General features: G+C 33.9%; 3 protein-coding genes across 3 annotated transcripts; 2 read left to right on the top strand and 1 right to left on the bottom strand.

The window, feature by feature from the left end:
* Positions 1–403: 403 nt before the first annotated feature.
* Positions 404–15,655, bottom strand: LOC144835782 (uncharacterized). Its single transcript, XM_078690867.1, has 15 exons — positions 15,468–15,655; positions 14,426–14,800; positions 11,425–11,553; positions 10,306–10,460; positions 9,492–9,710; positions 9,036–9,111; positions 8,130–8,273; positions 7,503–7,714; positions 6,529–6,828; positions 5,881–5,938; positions 5,483–5,613; positions 5,002–5,313; positions 4,264–4,519; positions 3,786–4,150; positions 404–3,663 (listed from the first exon to the last, which is right to left on the bottom strand). Exons 1-15 carry the CDS (start codon positions 15,484–15,486, stop codon positions 3,508–3,510), a joined length of 2,907 nt encoding a protein of 968 aa, XP_078546993.1. The 5' UTR covers positions 15,487–15,655; the 3' UTR covers positions 404–3,507.
* A 569-nt stretch (positions 15,656–16,224) lies between these two features.
* On the top strand, positions 16,225–16,788 carry LOC144835335 (transmembrane protein 79-like). Its single transcript, XM_078690422.1, has one exon. It carries the CDS (start codon positions 16,225–16,227, stop codon positions 16,786–16,788), a length of 564 nt encoding a protein of 187 aa, XP_078546548.1.
* A 151-nt stretch (positions 16,789–16,939) lies between these two features.
* Positions 16,940–18,549, top strand: LOC144835781 (transmembrane protein 79-like). Its single transcript, XM_078690866.1, has one exon. The coding sequence runs from the start codon at positions 17,832–17,834 to the stop codon at positions 18,366–18,368; it is 537 nt and encodes a 178-aa protein (XP_078546992.1). The 5' UTR covers positions 16,940–17,831; the 3' UTR covers positions 18,369–18,549.
* Positions 18,550–18,570: the final 21 nt, after the last annotated feature.

Below are 18,570 nucleotides of genomic sequence, written 5' to 3'. Positions count from 1 at the left end.
AAGAAAATGACGTCGCGCAAATAGCAGAGCGGCTTACAGAAGAAAATGACGTCAGTCAAAATACAGGACGACTTGCAGAAAAAACTGACGTCACGCAAGATAGAGAACAAGAAGAAAATGACGTCAAGCTAGATACAGAGCGACTTACAGAAGACAACGATAGTGCTCCTACGATTGCAGATCATTTTGTAACTGGACAAGACGACCATGATGATAGCCAGAAGATTGATATAATTATTTAATGAAATCATTAACTGACAACCAAAATGAACCGCCAACGAAACGATTCAGTCATCATGTCATAAAACACACAAAAAAAGTAAAATGTTAAAAATAAAATTAAACATTTCTAACGATGAGGAAAACTCAGAACAAGATAATTTGTAAATGTTTAATTGTCTGTAAATATTTTTATAAAGATATCTCTTGTAGTGTGTAAATAAATAGTATTTACATTATTTAAGTGCGTTGTGTGTGTAAAAATAAGGGGAATCCCCTCGCATTATTGATGGTAATTTAAGAACAAAGACAATATTACTTAATACACGGTTAATAGTAACAACTGTTGTCAATAATTATTTAATGACATTTGAAAAAACATTAATATCTCAAATTGTTAAAATACGGACTATGTAGTGTATACAACCAGCAAGGATTTAGACCAAAATTACCCTTAAACCCCTTTCTTGTAATTAGTTTGATTTAAATGGCTATTTCTCGTGGACTGTAGTTAACTAATTATGATACACGATTCTGGATTGCACCAAACATATAGACAAAACACTATATAAGTAATAGCAAACATTGTATGATCAATAGTATTATTTTAGCAGCCACTTTGAACATATGAGAAATTACCCAATTTATTTAAATTTATAACAATATCAAAAGTATTGGACTATACTATTTCTAAAGATAACATTTGTCAAAAAGATTTTATATTTATATTACAAAATTATGATATATTGATAAAAATACAATGATGCCTAAATACAATAAGCAACTTACATTACATCACACACCATATTAACTTGGGCTATTTTATAATATGTACAGCAAATATATTAATGGTAAACACACACACACACACATATATACTATATATATACATTTATGGGGAGAAATTGTTTGCAATTTGTAGACTATGTCTCAGACTGAAATTGTGATGTTTTCCCTTTTCGACACTTAACCAAAACGAAAAACGCCCAAATATAATATGTACAGTAAATATTAATATAATATAAATACACGGTCATAAAATATACAGCTATGTTCAAATATACAGACGTTAAAACATGGAGGTATAAAAATAGACCTCCATGGTTGAAACAAAATAAATTACTTTTTGTTATCAATTATAATTAATAACGTAGGAATTCAGTTTAAAAACAGTTTTTATAGGTATTATATTTCTATTTCCTAATTTTTATTTTGTTAAAGCTTTGTCTACACTATCAAACTAGTTTGACAAAAAAAGTGTGATGTGTCTAAATATGGTAGTGATATACTTGCTATGACATCATCATATCCATATATGGGCACATCACTTTTTTTTTTGTCACATAAAGTTTGATAGTGTAGACAGAGTTTCTAAAACTTAAAAATCAATTCATGATTTACTTTATATGTGAACATTTATGGGGAGAAATTATTTGCTAATTGTCGAGTATGTCTCAGACGGGAATTGTGATGTTTTCCCTTTTCGACACTCAACCAAAACGAAAAACGCCCAAAATCAATCTGTGTTCTGAGGTATAATATTAGTAATCAAATTCCAAAACACTGAAACATATTCAGATGAGATAAAATAGACTATTGTTACCTCGTTTATATACTTATAACGTATTAGACTGTTAAACTGTTTAGTACTGTAAACAAACCAATTGTACACGTATTGGAAATCTGATTTGAAATGCTAATTTCAAGTGGTATCTAATGGTTGCCAGGTTTACATAACAAATTATACAAATAGTTTCCAAGGGCAAGTAGACCAATGTAAGTTTGCTCTCTGACGGTTTACAACAATAATGAATGGTTTAAGCATTTTATATTTGTTTACATGGCAACGTATCTGTTAGTTACATCATACAGTTATTACATACTCCATGGTTACAGGTAAGGTGAAATACATTACAATTGACCTCATTGGACATTGACTCACCATAAATTGGTCAATCTCAAATTCTTTCCACTTGAAATTCATTCTAAACCTTTCTGGAAAAGTTATGGGTCTACACTAATTTAGGTTCTAGGCGGTGATTTGGCTTATTATTCATAAGAAAATTTTTTTTGCACACATTGCGTGTCATAATTAAGCTTGAGCTGGAATCTAGTTTTTGTTTAAAAAAAGTCCCACAGAAAAAGAAACACTAACTAGAGCTTTTTAATACAAGCAGTTCTGGTTTTTAGGTATTGCATAAAACGGGTGTTACGGACGGAGTTTGGTCATATAATATATATATATATATATAAATCACATTAAATATAAGTTTTTATAATGTTGCCATATTTATAAATAGGTTTTAGAAAAGAATTTTTGTCAAAAAAATAAAATTTGATCTTTTAGGACATTGCATTATATATCAAGGTTAATATTTTTCAGATTATACTCTAGATACAGGATTCTCAACCCAAGGGGCCAAATCTGCCCTGCAGGTGCATTTTATGTGACCTGAAAAGACCCAAAAAAAGACAACCTAAAGGTTAAACTTAAATGATAAGATGCTTCGACCGCTACATTCTATCTGGCTAGTGAGATTATTTCTAACATGAGACGAATGTTGAGAACCCATGATCTAAATGGTAAAAACAATACCTATCCCTGAGGTAAATCAACATACAGTAGAATCTCCCCTTTGCAACTCTATCAGACTCTCTGAAAACTGGAAACTCTCCTAATACCAGACTTTTCTTGAAGTCCAAACAGTCCCAAATTCATTTTTAATGGTAAAAATGCATTCGGAATACCAGACTTTCCGGAAAACCAGACATATTTGGCCAGCCCACGTAAATTTTTTTCCAAAGACTTTCTCTGAAAGATACGTGAAAGATAGCCAAACTACTTCCTAAATATAACTAAACCTAACCCTCTAAATAATCTCTCACTAAGAACTAAAAAGAAGTTGGTCATAGGATACAAACCCCGTACATCGACATGCAAAGTCCATAGTCTAATCCATTCGACTACACGACGGAAAGCGTATTAAAAAGTTCATTCAGAGGGCGAGTGCAGACCAGATAAAACATGATGCATATTCATAATAATGCTCCCTAAAATGGGACGCCCTCTCTCGGATTTTCAGAGGAAGTCCTTGGGAAAAATATTTTCGCAGCAAGCCCAAAGGTGTCCAGTAATAGGAGAGTTGACTGTATGACCACCCCATAGTCAAGGACAGGTTCCAAAGGGGATTCTTCTGTATCTAAAACTATTTCCCAAATATTTGATATTGTTTACTCCACATGCACATTCTAAATGGAATGCTTAGAAAGTATTCAAACCTATCCAACTTAAATTCCAAGTGGTCTGGGTCCAGGAGGCTGTGGTGCTGGCAACCCAGATGCTATGCCTCTGTTTGCGGACTTCCTTGGTAATGCGTTACTCGACAAAGAGCGTCCCTTTGAGTTGAATGCCGATTGCACATCTTGCCTACGACCAGTTACGTCCTATAGCAACATGTGAAATTTTGGAAAAAAAAACAAATTTATTTTGTTCCCTAATTAGAAATTATGTTTAATATTGTTTTTTATTTAATTTTAATCTTTTCAAAATTTAAAAAAGCACTTACCTTACTGTTAAGATCAATAGTTTGTTGTGAAGATACTTGCATCGTCTCAATCTCATTGGACTGTGACCGTGACCTACGACCTGAGTTAGAGATTAAATTAGGCATTTCAGTTTGCCGTAAACTGTTATCCCTGCTTTCTCGCGGTGTAATTGGCGGAGTAGGTGGTGTTTGCCGTGCCTGGGGTTCCCAGCCTACCTCCCATGATGTGTTGGTTCGCGGTGATATGTTGGACCTTGGGGAGTTGTCTTGGGAGCTTGATGTTCTGGACATTCCAGACTTCTGCTGATTCATCTTAGGTTGTAGACGTGGTGAAGATGGTTGGAGAGGGCTGGATATTCCACTGAGGACCCTTCCTCCAAGACCTCCTATAAAAAAAAAATTTCTTTAAATTTAATTTCTTGCTAGGCCTACAACATACATATAGTTTAACTCGTTTTTATCTACAGACATTAAACTAATTTTTCCCTTGTTGCCTTACCATTAATAGGCTCAATACCACTTGACTTCACTGGGCCTATAGCTAACCCGCCCTCACTAGATGATCGCTTCTTTTTCTTCTTTTTTCCACTTTTAGCTGGTTTTACCACTGACTGGCCATCGAGCGGTAACAGTTGACGTTGTGCAAGCGGTTGTATTTTGGCCGGCATGAGTGGCGCACTAGGCGGAGGCAGCGGTGAGCCACTCGATATCAGGGTTCTAGGACTAGGTGTAGGCTTAACTTCAGTTGATTCAATCTAAGAATAAAAAAGTTCATGCAAAGTAACATAAAAAATCAATAATATTGTTAACTTCAGTCAATTCCATCTAAGAACAAAAAATATTTATTTATATTGATTTCGGCCAAGAAAATTACTAGGACAGACTTTGTTTTAAATGTATGTATACTGTTCTAACCTACAAGATAACCTAAAATGAACAAAGTTCATGCAAAGTAACATCAAAATCATTAATATTGTTAACTTCAGTAGATTCCATCTAAGAATAAAAAATATTTATTTATATTGATTTCAGATAAGAAATTTACTAGGACAAACTTTGTTTTAACTTTATGTATAATGTTCTAACTTACAACATAATCTACAATGAACAAAGTTCATACAAAGTAACATAAAAAATCATTAATATTGTTAACTTCAGTAGATTCTAAATAAGAAAAAAAGATTATATCAAAAAATCATTAACATTGTTATCATATTTGTATTAAATATAAACTCACATGCATTTGGTTAGAAGATGGTTGCACTTGATGAGGGGATACTAATGTAGAATGTGTGACTGATGGTGTAGCATGTGGTAATGGTGACATCGAATGTGGAGCTGGTGGCATCTGGTGAGATGCTGATGGCATTACATTTGGGGGTGATGGCACCACATGTGGAGATGTTGACATCTGCTGTAATTGGACATCTGGTTGGTTCATGTTCTGAGATGGTAGAAGTCTGACAGGTGATATTGATGGGGGGTATGGTGGTTGAACTTGTATTGCTGGCGTCATGCGTGCATGCACTATTTGACTGCCTGTCATGGGCTTTAATATAAATAAGAGATTGTGTGTGTTATTCTGAGAAATAGATTATCACACACTATTAATTATAATTTCTTGTGGCAGCCAAACTGAACTTGAGTTGCTATTCAAACCCCTTTTGAAACTTGCAATGTCAATCGCCAGTTGTTAGAATGGTATATGTAAATTTTACCTCTAACGACCTTTCGGCATCATCGTATACCACCTCTTCTTCTATATCAGATACAACCATTTCAACTTCTATACTGCGGTCAGACATATCACTGTTGTAACTGTCGGAATGTGGGTTGCCATTGGATAGCTCTTTGATAATAGAAGTAAGAAAATAATAAACATGTAGGTACTGTAGTGTTACTACGTCAATCAACATTGATTTTGACTGATTAAAAGTTTGTTTATATACTATATATATAGTCAGGGTCATATCAAGAAGTACAATAGTACTGTCACGAGATGACACTATAAAAAACAAACATTTTTTTATGTGGACATCAATGCCTTCCATACACATGGGTCGGAGACTGATAAGAAGTGGTGAAAAGCATTAATAAGTAAAACATTTTGAATTACCTTTACGAAACGCTGCTTCTTCTTCTTCATTTGTTGACGTATGAAATTCACGGTCATCCTTAAAAATATAAAAGTGATGAAATTATATTGTATATGCCAAATGTATATGGTAGGAGTAAACGGCCGCCAAGCATGGTGCAAAATGAACGTCTACCTAGAATGATGCCTCATAGGGCAGTAGTGCCTCTGCATTGACCGCTTGTGTAATTAATTTGCCGTTTGACCTTATAAGAGAATTAAAATTTGAGTTGAGTAAAAATTGAGATGTTATTTGCACCAAAGGTAAAAATTTTCTTGCACTGGTTGCCTCATATCCAATAATGCATTTGTACATGATGTGCTGGTTTATTTTTCCAATATAAAATATCAGAAATTTTCTTTCTGTACACTACATATCATATTACACATAAAAAACATACCCATCATAATAAAAAATATAAATAATTTTGAGTCCAAAAATAGTATTACACATTTTAAAATATTTTTATATATTTTACAATCTTTTTTAATTTATATAAGAGGAAACTGGAATTAGAATATACTTTTTATTTATTGTTATACATGTTAATTATCATTTAAAGTCATGTCGAAAAGTAATGATTCTGAACATTCAAGAAGAAAAAAAATGTATTCTACTAAAATACTTACAACTCCCATACCAGCATCACTTCTTCTATGAGTGTTCTTCTCCTCATCATTCTGATGTAAATTAAACTCATCGTCCATCTCAATAGGAGGGGCCGATGGGGTCTCTGACGAGTCCAGTTGATGGTCATCACCTTCGCCAACCATATGAGGTTCACCAAGGCTTGGTCTAGGTGGGGGCGGTGTTACTTTGCGACCCACTGGTCGAGGCTGCCCTGGCGGTTTTGGGTGTTTCTCACCTAGCGTTGGTGAATCAGTTCGGGATACTATTGCACTATTGTTATTTATTTCAGGAATTTTATTCTAAAAAAATCAATTAAAACAAAAATGAATAAAAAAAAATGCGGTCAGGACTAGGAACAGTGACCACAGTTTTAATACTGGCACAGATTTAAGTGACTCATCAGCCATAGTTATGGCGGTCAAAGAAGTCTTTTAGGGTAAGGACATTACTAGTGGAGAGGTCTGTATACACATCTGGCTTGAGTACATCGTTTGGGAAGAGAATAAGGTAACCCAGGTTTTCCAGTCTGCTTCAACTTCTATGATTAATCACTATTATATAACACCTAAATAAATTCCTGATTGGACAATTGTGGGTCACATGGCGTGCAATAGTACGCACTATTGAACGGTCGTATACCTACTAGTTCAATCAATTCATTACTAAATAATAATAGTTTATTCTTATATAGAGCATATAAGCAAGCTCTCAATGTGTTGCACATTATTACCCCGGTCATTTTTTGGATCAAACACGTATGGAAACATATTTCCATAATGCAGCTAGTAATCAGCGCAAAGTTGTGTCTAACCGATTTATACACATGGGTGGAGAGAGGCAATGTAAGTAAAGTATCTTGCCTAAGGATACAAGCAATGCGGCGAGAGTTGGATTCGAACCACGATCTCACATTCAGTAATCCAACGTCCAACACACTGCACCACACACGCTCACTAAATAATATAAAACTTACTGATGATTTTGGCTTTTTATGATTATCTCCTGAATCATCAACTGCTGTTTTTGTTTCAATTTTTCCATTATTTTGCCTCTCATTTTTCTCTGGTTTTTCTTTTGTTTTATGTTTGGAGAATGAAGTTAAGATTAGTAAGCAGTAATGTAGGTTTTTATTGATAGCATAGTCCATAGCAGTTGCATCAAATTTATCTTGTTCCTCCATGTTTACTTGGGGGAAAAAACAACAAAAAAGCATTTGTTATATAGATGTACATGTCTGCTAAAAAACAATTGTATTGGAAGTGTTTAAAGTAAGAAGGACAAAATAAAAAAGTGTAATCTTAGGCCTAACAAATTTATTTCACATAGCATATGAAATAACGTAATTTCTACTTAGCCTTGTGGTTGTAGCAATTTTTTTGGTTAGGCACAAGACAAAAGACAATCATTATTATACTTAAAAAAGAATTGTTATGTTGCCCAAGTACAGCCTAAAAAATAGGGTTGGTCATTTAAATTATTCAAACAAATTTAATTTCAGCTGATTTTTATGTTAATGACTATAAATATGAATTCTTGCTATAAAATAAGGTTGACTCTAATGTTTCTTTTTACGGCTTTATCTCTACGCCATTAGACATACCTCCTTCTTCCAGCAGTAGGTTCACCACCTCTCCGTGTCCATTAATTACTGCTAAATGTAGACAGGTTCTACAAATATTGTCAGTTTCTTTCAAACATTCATTGCCCACCATATTTAAAATTATTCTGCATGCTTCCATTGATCCTAAAATTCACACATAAAGAAGTATTTAAGTTTAAAATTATTTGTTAAACTATGGGTAATATCTTTATTAATTCTCTACACTCTTAAGCTCTGTCCACACTATCAAACTTTATGTGACAAGAAAAAATGTGATGTGCCCATATATGGATATGATGATGTCATAGCACTACCATATTTTCGAATACCACTACCATATTTGGGCACACTTTTTTTTGTCAAACTAGATTGATAATGTAGACAGAGCTTAACATATAATATAACATTCAGACCCAAGCTCCTGAAAATTGAGGTAGACCTTATGAAGCCTGTAGTGCATTAAAATGTTCAAGTTATAACTAGCATCTTTGTTGACTATTTCCATATCAATTACTATTTCTGTTCTTCTGATGATGTCACATTTTAAGGCAGTTTCCTATTCATTAAATGCCTCGCTATAGTTATTTTAGTTCGGTGGAATCATTCATGATTTATCTGTCAATTACTATTATTTTTAAGTTTAAAAAAACAATGGGTTACACAAAAAGGTTGTGCTGAAGCTAGGTTGGGGTTAAGCCAACCGGAGGGCCAACAACTATCATCAGTCTGGGCATTAAGCCATAAAGGGAGTGCAAGACCTTCAACTCTGGATGACCCAAACTCCTGCGGCCTAGCATAATAACTGCTCCTGGGAGAAATGAACATTTTACAAGTCTATTATTATAATGTTCAATCATATTCTCTAGTACAAAGAAAATAAATGTTAACATGAAGTGTCAAGCCTACCTAGTTCTGCTGCCATATGTAGTACTGTTTTACCTTCACTGTCCCTGATAGCCACTGTGTCTGGTGTTATTAATTTCTACAAAGAAAATATTGTAATATCAATTGATTTTTTATATTTTTCATTTGTTTCTATTGGTAATAGGGACTTTGTGATGGTGATATAATGATTCACCTTTCTTAAGCTCTGTCTACACTATCAAACTAGTTTGACAAAAAAAGTGTTATGTGCTCAAATATGGTAGTGATATGACATCATCATGTCCATATATGGGCACACCACATTTTGTTGTCACATAAAGTTTGATAGTGTGGACAGAGCTTGATAGAGTGTTTAATGCTCAAAGCCTCTAAGGCATTATTACCCTGGCCATTTCATAACAAATATTCAGCTAGTAATCAGCACAGCATCTTTCAATCAATTTAACCAAAAAGTTAAAAATAATGATTAAATCGTACCTTAAGACATTTCATTGGTTCTGTTCTTCTAACTGCCCAATGTATCCAAGTCCGTCCATTCATATCTCTCTCAATGCCATCACTTTCTTGAACCTGATTATTCGGTGAATTTAGTATCAGCTCCAAATGTCTTGTGTTGTCCATACGACAGGCCCACATTGCTGGTGTCAAGCCATCTCTATCACGCACACTTACATTGACATTTGACCTTAACAGGAGCTGTTGTCAAGTTAGGAAGAAATGGAATATGTTGTGTAAGAAATTAAAAGCATCATATATATCAATCCAAGTGTTTCTTTCTTATTGAATTATTAACATATTAAATTGTTGTTAGATCAAATGCTTTTGGACCAATTTATTTTTGTGACAGGAGTCAAACTTTGATTAGCGAAAGCTACTTTTTGGCTCCTTTTCACATATTGTACTGTATTTAATATAAATGCGAATAAAGTGGAATGTATAATGGTGAATTGTAATACCTTCACCATAAGTTTTTTCAGGTAAATATATTTTTTTTCAATCCAATTTTTGGTCAAAGCGATTATTATGTGACATTAAAATGACATATTAAAAAAAACATTTAAAAAAATATTTTTTTCAGGGGGACAATATATCTTTAAAAAATGTATATTCTTGTGCTTATTCCATTTTTATTTTTCCATTTACTACCTTAAGTGCATGTTGAAACCCTAAACAGGTACACTACTATCTTGTGTGAGTAAATGGAAAACAACTGAGAGGTAAGGCCCCGAAAGCAAGACTTAGAATGAAATTGAACCAGCAATTTGAATCATTTATTTTCACAGTGACTCACCTCCATATTGGCACTAGAGCTAGCCATGGATGCCCAATGGATAGGTGCACGTCCATAGCAGTCCTGCAGGGTTACGTCTGGCTTGTATTGTAAGAGAATCTCTAACGCTGTATAGTTATTGTCATACACCGCACGATGTAAAACAGTTGAACCATCTATGAGAAGAAAACAAAAGTGATTTAAGGCCAATATACAGCGATAACAGAAAGCGATAAACAATATCGTTTCGTTTATTTATTTGACCAATCAATACAATATAAATATATATTTTTAAAAAGTGCTGGGCAGGGGCAGCTTAAGTCATGTAGCGAAAAACAAAATTTTAGAATCTATGTTATTTCTTATGACCATACACAACATGGAACGGCGGGCAATTGAGTGGAAACCTGCTCAGGATTGATACAGATTCAAGCTATTCCACTACCGTTATAGCTCATTGGTGTAAATTGGCCTTTATAAATAAATAGCTGTTACTATCATGATGATAGTGAATTTTTATAATTATAATGATTTTATTTATTATGATGAATATGAAGATTGGTTATAATAATGATTTTGTTCTTGATTTGAAAACAGGGTGTTTAAAGTTGCAAAGAAGTTCATTATTTTTTTTAACCACTAAATGACTATAGCCTGATGATGATGATAATGATGATGAAGGCATTGGATACTCAATGATGACGATAATATCATTTGTAGAGAGGATAAGATTATAATAACAGAGGTTATGATTCATCTAAAATAAAACTGCTTGTTCTGTGGTTTTGCTTTTTATTCATCAGTCTTCAAATTGCTGTTGGTATATACATGATATATTACACATTCCCAGTACAATACATGCAGTATTTTTTTAATTTTTTAAAATTTATACTGGGCCCAGCTATGATCAGTGGCTGTGATATACTAATACACCGGGGTAACCCCCTACTCGTCTCGAAAGATGTACTAGGTTCTTTAAAGTGCACACGAGCTAGATGTGTACACTGGACCTACGGTTTATAGTCCTTATCCGAGAAGACTCGTTCTACCACCAGAACCATGGAGTGAGTGAGCCTCGAACCCCTGCCGATGTTATGGCTACGCAATTATGGTTCCACTGCAGTATAATGAACATTTTACCATTAGCTTGTATGTTAATGTTAGCATGAAGTTTTAGTAGAGTTGCTACGCATTCATGTTGATTGACATGCACTGCGTACATTAGAGCTGTCCTCCCTAAGGCATCCACATCATCTTTGCAATTTGCATCTTGAAAAACAAAAAATAAAAATGTATAAATGAAAAACAATCATAAACCCAATTTTTGCACTTATTTCCTTGCATTTTCGCATCACGTATTGTCTAACTAATGTTATTTCTTATATTCTATTAAGCTCTTTCTACACAATGAAACTTTGTCACAAAAAAATATGATGTGCCCATATATGGACATGATGATGTCATATCACTACCATATTTGGGCACATCACACATTTTGTCAAACTAGTTTGATAGTGTTAGACAGAGCTTTATTTCTAATTCCATTTGATGACTTTCATAGAAAACCACTTACTGATTTTAGACATTTTCTCCTAACAAAATAGTGGACTCTTCTCCACATATTCCTAATTCTTGTGTAATGGATCAAAATCTATTTTGTTGACTGTTGTTTAAAGAACAAAGCACTGTAGATAATTATATTAACAATTGACTTTTAGTTCATTCATTGATTGTTAAGGATCAACAGAACAATGGTATACATTGATGTGTCTATTTACACTCATTATTGTTTGTCTATTTACACTCATTATTGTTTGACCCAGAATAAATTAGACAATACACTTTAACTATTAAAGGAGGATACAAACTACTGTTACAAAATAGGCTCCAAATAAACATGCATGCTTATGTGTATGTGATCTTTGGGTATTTGTAATTAAAGTAAAAATGTATTTCTCTCATTATATGTACTGTAACACAATAATAATGACTTTTTCAAAACAAACATCTTACCAGCCAGAAACTTATTAAAATTGCTATTAATTAGATCGTACAAACATCTATCATATAAAGTATTACTAAGTTTATTTTATTGAATTACAATTTTAATTTAATTACTGTAATGTAAGACACCTGCTTAAAAAATGGAATATCCCACAAAAACTCTTGTGAATCTGACCTTGTGCATTGAACCTGACATGTTGCTATGGTACCCTAAACTAATTGTAAAACCCTATTCATATGCGGCAACAATAAATAATATTGCGTCTTAAGTTAATCAATAATTACAATGGCAAAGTGTATTGTTGACATTGTACAAACTAATACAAAGCTTTTCAGAAAAATATGTAAATATTTGTAGAGGTTTTTCTTTTTTTTCTTTTATAAATGAAAACATTGAATAAATCAGGGAGGATCTAAAATTTTATAAACGAGGAGGAGCCAACATTTATAATAATTAATAGTCTGCTAAAAATAGAAATTGAAGAGAAGTTCATAATTTTACCTGTCATAAGGAGGGAAGAGTTAAAATGCACCCCTAGCGTTCCACCTTCCCTGTTTCTCCTACGTTTAGATTTGAGCCCCAAAAAGTATTGTAGTGGGCACTACAAATATTATATTTTACAGTGAGTGTGTGTATGTGGAAAATCTATAACCAAAAAATCTATAACTCCCTGTTATATAACCCACACAGTTAAATTTTGTATTTTTTTTCAGGTAAAAAGTAATCAAATTGAATCAATATGAACCTTTATGTACATAAAATATCAAGCCTAGAAATGAGAAACAATAAAAACAGAATATCGACTAGTTTGTTGTCAACTAATAAAAATTGATTTTTAAATTCATTGTTGTGTAAGTCTTAATCACTCACTGTTCATATTCATCTGCATAAATTAGACTATATCAGATAGAAAGCATTCTGTACTGCCGGGTAAAAACGAGTTAACGATGGGTGACAAATCTAACATTAACAATACTAAGTGACAAATCTAGCCAAAGATGGCTACCTGTTATACAGTACTGTAAAGTGGGATGGATCAGCCAGGTCTTAATAAACAAAAGACTTACTATCCTCTCTTGTTGAAATTGTTAGCATTTAAGCTGATTCAAATAAATAGCTTATTACAATATGCAAAGAAGTCTACTTTTAAGTATACTCATTTTTAAGTACCTTCATTTTAATTGATTAATATGAGACAAATGGTATAACTTGACAAATATTGTCCGATCAGGACAACGAAACTGTCAAGAAGGTTAGTTTACTAATTGTTGGTTTGAAAAAAAGAATTTTTACAAAATAACTTATATCTACAAACCAGATGAACATTTTCAATCTTGACAAATATTCATTTTCAAATGGGTTTGGTTTCCGGTTATGGGTGGTATATAATACTAAGTTACTTATTAGTAAATTTATTGTGTAGAAGGTTATTGTTTGACTGCAGTCTACAGTACTACCACACAGGATGAAATATTGACAGAATGGTTTAACTGCCAATCAAATCAATATTCAGTTTATTAATAATAACACAATGAATTACACAAACTGTAATGAAGTACTGCATTTGCTATGCGATCTGACAATAAAATACCATTTTTTAAATTTTAGTCGTAAAAGAAAAAATAATATTTTAAGATTCTACCAAGAAGTATCCATCTTAATGTTTATATACAGGTATCTATACTTGGTTGATACGGTACAGTACATATTGTTGATTTTGTTTATTTAGGCTTAAATTAAAGGTGAAAATAAAAAAGACAAATATAATTATACAAGCAACAAACGAATTCTTAGAGTGGAGTTTTTAACCTACTATAGGATTTGAACCCCAGACCCTTAACCACCAAGCTGCAACTATTGATAAGACCACATATGGATAATTATTTATTTAATTTTATTTCGACCACATCCAACAGTGAAAAATCGTCAATTATGGGATGCCTTAACAATATTTCAATATATATAACCACAGAAAGATGCAATATGAAACATACAAAAAAGGTGAAATTAAATAGATTTAAAATTTGAAAAACTTTCAAAAAAAAATATCGATAATTTTATCTTTGATAGAAATTGAATTGTAAAGCTTGGATTTTGTGACCATATTGGTTTTTTTTTATCATAAAACAAACTTACCTTTTTCAATTAGTTGAGTAATTAACGTTCCATCGCCTTCTTTAGCAGCCTGTAAAATTAAAGGCACTGTTTGTATACCATCAGACGGTAAACTCTTTGATAGTCCTTTCTGACTGTCCAAATCCACCCACTTCCATTGAAAGTGATCAGGTGTATCTTGATAAGGTGTCAGGGGGCTCAGGCCTCTTGAGATGGAGACAGACGAGCGTAGTTTGACACCGGACTGTCGCTCTTGCGTCCTGAGCCATACAGTTTTAAAGTATTTTTTCATGTGCAATAAAACGAGGTTGAATCCATCTCGTAGTTCGGCACAGTCTTCATCTTCTGGTAATTTTAGGAGGAACTCTTTGATAAATGTTACAGCTTTCTTAAAATCTGGGAAAAAATAGAAATGCATAATAGTTAATACTAACTTAATATAAATAATAGACAAAGTGATTTTGCAATGCATGTTCCTGGTAATTATTTAAGGAGTATACAATGATGTGATTTAGTGACCATATAGTATACTGTACTAAGATTTATTTTCTTGTTAAAAAACTAGAAAAAAATATTGATAATTTATTATAATTGCTTTGGAATGGCTTTATTAAATATTAATACCAGAAACTATTAATATTATTAATGCATTTATTTGTTAGGACTATTAGTATGCCTATATATACACCTGCCCGGCTGATCTGCTTGGCTATTGAGTCTGTTAAACATGAACAATATTTCCATTTTATTGTTATTGGTGTTCTTGCAAAAAAAGGGAAATAATAAACGCCTAGGCATAAAATAAAGGGATTTATTATTGTTATTCAATGGGTAGTCAAGGTCAGCTAGCTGTCCCTCATCCACTACCAGGTGCATCTAGTGTAGTACTAGGCCTAGGCTTAGAAGAAGTAGTGGGCCTTTAGTCTAGTAGTAGTAGCAGTCCCTAGGTCTACTCTCTAGCCTTTATTATAGAGGAGGTACAGTAGGCCTACAGTATACTAAACTAGGCCTATCTATCAAACATAAACAACGAGGAAGACATTTACGATACCGTGCAAATTACCTTTTCCTTTTATTGCCATAATGTCAAACACTCAGTTCCATTGAGACTGAAATACAATGTTTTATTTTGATTATTCAGTTTGTGCATTCCAATTAAATTTGACGTCCAAATGTGTTGTTTTTGTAGCATTCTTTTTCGGAAACTGAAAACCGCCATTTATTTTCTATTTCAGTGTTTGGACTCGTCGATTATTCGCCAGGGATGTAAAACATAACTACTAAAGAGTCATCCTAGGTGGCGCTGACTAACTCTAATTATCAAATGACACTACAGTACGCAGAGAGAAAGTGGCGCGCGCGTTCAAATACTGTTACACGTCAACTTTGTATAAATACAATGCAAAATCAGTTAAAATTATTATGTTGACTTATTGGTTTATTATAATTATAGAAAATTGCGAAAAGAGTGTTTGAAATTAACGTTTGTTCTACGGGCACCCGCAAGAATCATGGAATCATAGGCCTACATTGTCGCTTCTCGTCAAATTCCAAGCACATCGTACATAGAGAACAACATATGTTATTAAATCCCTTGTATATTGCACCGGATCTGATAGACACAGTTCACCGGTAGTTCTTCAGCCGATACCGTGGTATTGATTACATTGTTATTATATATAGTCAATGTTCAAACTTAAAGCAAATCAACTATTGTTCTGTATCAACAAAGGTGGTTTAAATACAAACACGTTTGCGCTTGACGTTCAGATTATACTGTATCATTGAGGAAAGAGGTGATCCAGATATACCTACTCAAAATGTCTCCTAAAAAGGACACCCAATCTGGAATAATACAAGACGGCATCATAGCACTAATTCTGTTCTCCGTCTACTCATACATCGGGTGGAATTACTTTCCTATTGATACTACGGGCTTGGATTCTGTATTCGATCGTCTGATTTTCACCGCGCGCTGGCAAGTATTGGAGGTAATCCTTCTGTTCACGATGATCATGGTAGTAGCCAACACCCGGTTTAGGAGTGTGGACAAAATTGGAGATCCGACTAAACCAATGCCACCATCACATATTATTACCGTGCATATTCGAGTTCTCCAGAATACTGTGGAGCAATTGGCTTTGAGAGCACCGTTTGAACTCATTCTCTCCACATATCTCGAGCAGACGTCAATGAAACTGATTCCGTTGTTGGTCACGTTTTTTGTGGTAGCAAGGATCACTTTCTGGGTTGGATACACCCGTGGTCCATTTCAAAGAGCTCTTGGATTTTCAATGACATTTATGCCGACGGTTTTGATGATGTTTTTCAATCTGTATTGCTTCTTCACCAAAGGAGCAACGTTCGGATTGTCTTCTACTTAGATTAGACGTCGAGCACCCTTTTACATGTCTAAGAATACATGACGTCAACTTCTGTGCTGGTGTATGGAAGAGACTCTAGAAACTCGCCATTAGAAACGGTACCGTACGTCACTGACAATGACTGCACCCTTTCTCTCTGTGTTCTGGACAGAGTTTCAACACATAGATTTTTAGAATGTCTCATGAAATATCATTTAAAGCAACACTTTCTTTTATTACTTAAACCTCATTTGATGATTTGACGCTAGTTATTAAAAAGGAAAACAATTTACCAGTTTTGTCATTTCACCTGTGGAAGATATTGAGAGGGTAGCAATGTGAATGCACATTGTAAATGAAAAAAAAAACTTGATTTTACAAGTAGGACCAGAGGGGAGATACATGGCCGGAAAGGGCTTAAATAGATGATTTTAGCACAAACAACAATGTAATAAAGTGGATAGAATACCCAATAACAGGAAATAATAGACGAGTATAATCTTTACTTTATTTCATTATCTCATGGATGTAGCATTTGAATTGATTTGATCTTGAACAGCTGCTTGAAAGAATCATTACCGTATTAAGAAAAGTGCATTGAATTGCATTAGCATCATCGTTCATTTTGCAGCATAGCCACCATACACGCAATACAACGGGTAAAAAAAAGATCTATTGATTCACGATCATACTCGACGATTTTAATCAATAATTGACGGAACGTGTATTGATTTAATCCAGCACCACCACCCTAATATCAGATTACACCATTGTGCTATTGTATGTTCAAATAGAGCAACAGTTCTTTGGTTCAACGGACTATTAAAGCAAAGAAAGGAACAAAAGCGGTTCGGAGTTCGAACATATTTGTAGCCAATTAAATCTGACCTTTTCCGTTGTATACCCTGTACATTTGTGTTGTTTTTAAAGGCGTTGTCGTCTTGCAAAGACTAGTGTAACGGTTGTGCCAACTGTCTAATCCTTCTCTTTGACGTATGACACAGGACTTCAACAGGAATTCAACAGTACTATAAGGTGCATTACTCAACTCAACTGACGTCAATATGACACTTAAATCTGAAATCGAATCCAGAATCAAGAGAGACAGTGCGATTGGATTTTTCCTTCTGGCTGCATATTTTTACGTCGGATGGAACTATATCAATTTCCAGACTTCTAATCTGAATGCTGTCCTGGATCGTCTGGTGTACACCGCTCAATGGCAGATACTGGAAGTTGGCCTTTTGATTGTCATGATTTTGACGGTTGGTATGACTCGTGGAAGTGACCTTACAAAGGTTGGAGATCCCACCAAGCCTATGCCAGCATCACACGTCATCAACGTTCATTGCCGAGTTCTTCAGAATACTGTGGAGCAGTTTGTTATCAGAGCTCCTTCGGAACTCATCCTCTCCACATACTTGGACGCAGGTTGTATGAAGATTATACCATTGCTGGTGATATTGTTTGTGGTTGGAAGGGTTGTTTATTGGATTGGATACGTCAAAGATCCTTTTAAGAGAGCTTTGGGATTTACATTGACACAGATACCAACCATCTTCATCGTGTTTTACTGTTTGTATTCCTTGCTAACAGTGTAAATTGTCTATATTTCTATTATAGGCCTAGGCCGGCTATTTTACTACACTATTGGCATTTAATAACTACAACTTCGACATATCTGTCAGCAACATTCTCGTAAAATGATCACAATTCGTTAACAGCGTCTGTACAGTGTTACAACACATACCCGTATTTCTTCATTCCACTGATCAAGAAGAATGAAACGAAACAACTGATTGA

The sequence above is a fragment of the Antedon bifida genome, chromosome 2, assembly GCF_963402885.1.
Source record: "Antedon bifida chromosome 2, ecAntBifi1.1, whole genome shotgun sequence".
Classification (NCBI taxonomy): Eukaryota; Metazoa; Echinodermata; class Crinoidea; order Comatulida; family Antedonidae; genus Antedon; species Antedon bifida.
This window is presented reverse-complemented; position numbering and strand designations above follow the sequence as displayed.

What these genes read in the sequence shown, in the direction of transcription:
- LOC144835782 (XM_078690867.1), bottom strand. An exon ending in TACTCAACTAATTGAAAAAG is followed by an intron (nt 11,554 to 14,425) that starts GTAAGTTTGTTT and finishes TTGTTTTTCAAG; the next exon opens with ATGCAAATTGCAAAGATGAT. An exon ending in ATAAAAAGCCAAAATCATCA is followed by an intron (nt 6,829 to 7,502) that starts GTAAGTTTTATA and finishes TGATTTTTTTAG; the next exon opens with AATAAAATTCCTGAAATAAA.
- LOC144835335 (XM_078690422.1), top strand. Translation starts at nt 16,225, where the DNA reads ATGTCTCCTAAAAAGGACACCCAATCTGGAATAATACAAGACGGCATC.
- LOC144835781 (XM_078690866.1), top strand. Translation starts at nt 17,832, where the DNA reads ATGACACTTAAATCTGAAATCGAATCCAGAATCAAGAGAGACAGTGCG.